Source organism: Charadrius vociferus, unplaced genomic scaffold (assembly GCF_000708025.1).
Source record: "Charadrius vociferus isolate BGI_N301 unplaced genomic scaffold, ASM70802v2 scaffold455, whole genome shotgun sequence".
Taxonomy (NCBI): Eukaryota; Metazoa; Chordata; class Aves; order Charadriiformes; family Charadriidae; genus Charadrius; species Charadrius vociferus.
In genome coordinates, this window is record NW_009648550.1 from 4,197,917 (window position 1) to 4,200,118 (window position 2,202).

The window sequence follows — 2,202 nt, forward strand, 5'->3', positions numbered from 1 at the left end:
CGGCGGCGGGGCGAGAGCCGCCGCTCTTGCCGCCAAAGAGCGCGGAAAGCGGGAGGAGCGGGGAGAAGGCAGCGGAGCGGGGGCAGAGGGAGTGCGCGCCGGCGGGCGGGGGGCAAGGGCAGAAAGAGAAGAAAAGTGATCAAGGTGATTAAATTAGAGAGGGAGAAATTCACCGGAATGCTGATAATCCCGAGCAGGCGTTGAGTTCATTTTTTTTTTCTCCGACTCGCTCACTCGCTCTCACTTTTTTCTTTTTTTTTTTTCTCCTGCTCTCGCTCAAATTAAAATTTAAATCCGTGAAGAGGAAATTAAATAAATTGCTCTCCGGGTTACTTACGTGAAAATTCCCGTTTGCTTAAGTGCTGGGGTTTGCCTTGCTTGCGGCGCGACATGGTGGGTTGGTGGCTTCGGTGGCTTGTGAGTCGCTCGGTTCACATCGGGAGAGACGGGTTAGAGAGGAAGGAGACTCCAGAGAAAATATCTTCATCAATGTCTTTTGACATCCAAAATAAATTAGAAATAATACAAAGATGGCGCAGGGAAGATGAATTGTGGGATAGCAGTCATGGCTTTTTTTTTTTTTTTGTGCAAGGGAAAAAAAAGAGAGAGAGAGGGAGAGGGAGAGAGAGGGAGAGAGAGAAGGAGAGAGAGAGAGAGATGAAAAAAATGGCAAAAGCCCCCCTGAGCTGCAAGTTCAAGTGCGGACGTGACGTCCCTGCGAACTTGAACGTCAGGAGCCTGGATGGACAGAGACATACAAAACATGGGCAGGGCAAGCCGGGGAGAGGGGAGGAGGGAAGGAGAAGGAAACACCAATGGACACTCATCAGGGGCTGGACATGAAAAAGAGAGCAGGACAAGCCAATGGACTCGTTACAAACAGGAGTTCTTCCGCTAGTATGTGTTGAAAAACCCAGAAGAAAGACTCTTGGCAAAAGTGCCTGGAATTGTAACAAGCTGTTGTGATCTTTTTTAGAAGGATTTTGTAGAGGAATTAGCCAAGACCAACATTGTAAAATGACTTTTTAGCTTGAGAATGCTAGCAACATTACTGCATTGAGTTTTCTGGTAACTTTGTAAAACAATGACTTTCCGATATATGTAAAAAAGATAGCAAATTGCTTCTAAAATATGTCATTCGGGACTCTATTATACGGTGAATATTTATCTGTGCTATTTTTGTACATGTTTTATTACCAAGAATTGATGCAAGTCATATTTCAGTTGTACCATATTTCTGCACTTAGTAAGAATGAAAACGTTGTGGTTTAGTTTTCATTTGGTCTCACTTTGAGTATGGACCTCATTGAAAAAATATGGTGATACTTATGTTGAGGATAATAGTGTTTATTTCTTGATACGCTTATGAAAATCATAATAATTCCTTGTGGCTGATGTAGTAAGGTGGTCAGTCCAAAAATTAAATCAGCTAAGTGCAGATAAATTCTTTAACAAAATTTCACACAGGGAGAAATCCGCCAAAATAAGCACTATATTTTCTTTAAATAAAGTTCAGAAGAAGTGACATTATATTTCATCAAGACCAATTTTCTGCTTTCATAATTAACTAGTATCCTTTAAAATTTAGCTGCAATATTTGAGACAACTCTTACAGCAGTAATCTGTGAAAGTTGACTACGTATACAAAAGTGTATTTACTGTGACCCTTTGCTTCCACTGTCTTACGTTGTGCTCTTCCCTTGTGTTAGCACTGAGATGCCTCTCTCAAAGAGCGATCAGAGCCAGCTGGCAGCTTCATTTCTAACTGCAATGTCTTTAGCAGGTGAACTGAAAGACTAGTGAATTGGAAATTTTGTATCTGTGTTTTATTCACATTTTATTTTATTCATGTTGTTAAGATTCACTTTGACTCTGGGAGAGGAAGTTCCATGAGGGCAAAGCAGCAGTGATTTGGCTGTGGTCAACCACATGAAACTGCCTGAAAATTTTGCAATTCTCTCTGGATTGTCTTTGCTTTAATGTCTAAAAAAATGCAAGCCTTTACCCTGTGTTGTTTTTAACTTCGTTATTATGTGAGCATAGATATAAGAGGATAGGGGCAGCATTTCCTTTCTGGGAAAAGGAGGCTGAGGTTTGGTGGTTCGTGTAGTGAGTGTGCTGTTACGAAGGGTGTTGCAGATGGAGGGCTCTCCTGTGCCTTTTGTTCATTTTCGAGTAGAGCAGGGTGAAAAACTCTGCTGA

The 2,202-nt window shown here is 41.9% G+C and overlaps 1 protein-coding gene across 1 annotated transcript in view; it reads right to left on the minus strand.

The window, feature by feature from the left end:
* BCL11A (B-cell CLL/lymphoma 11A (zinc finger protein)) overlaps window positions 1-868 on the minus strand; it is a 67,774-nt gene extending 66,906 nt beyond the window's left edge. The window contains 1 exon segment of the mRNA XM_009886020.1: window positions 338-868. Coding sequence (XP_009884322.1) covers window positions 338-392 — 55 coding nt within the window. The 5' untranslated portion in view covers window positions 393-868.
* Between the last annotated feature and the right edge of the window lie 1,334 nt (window positions 869-2,202).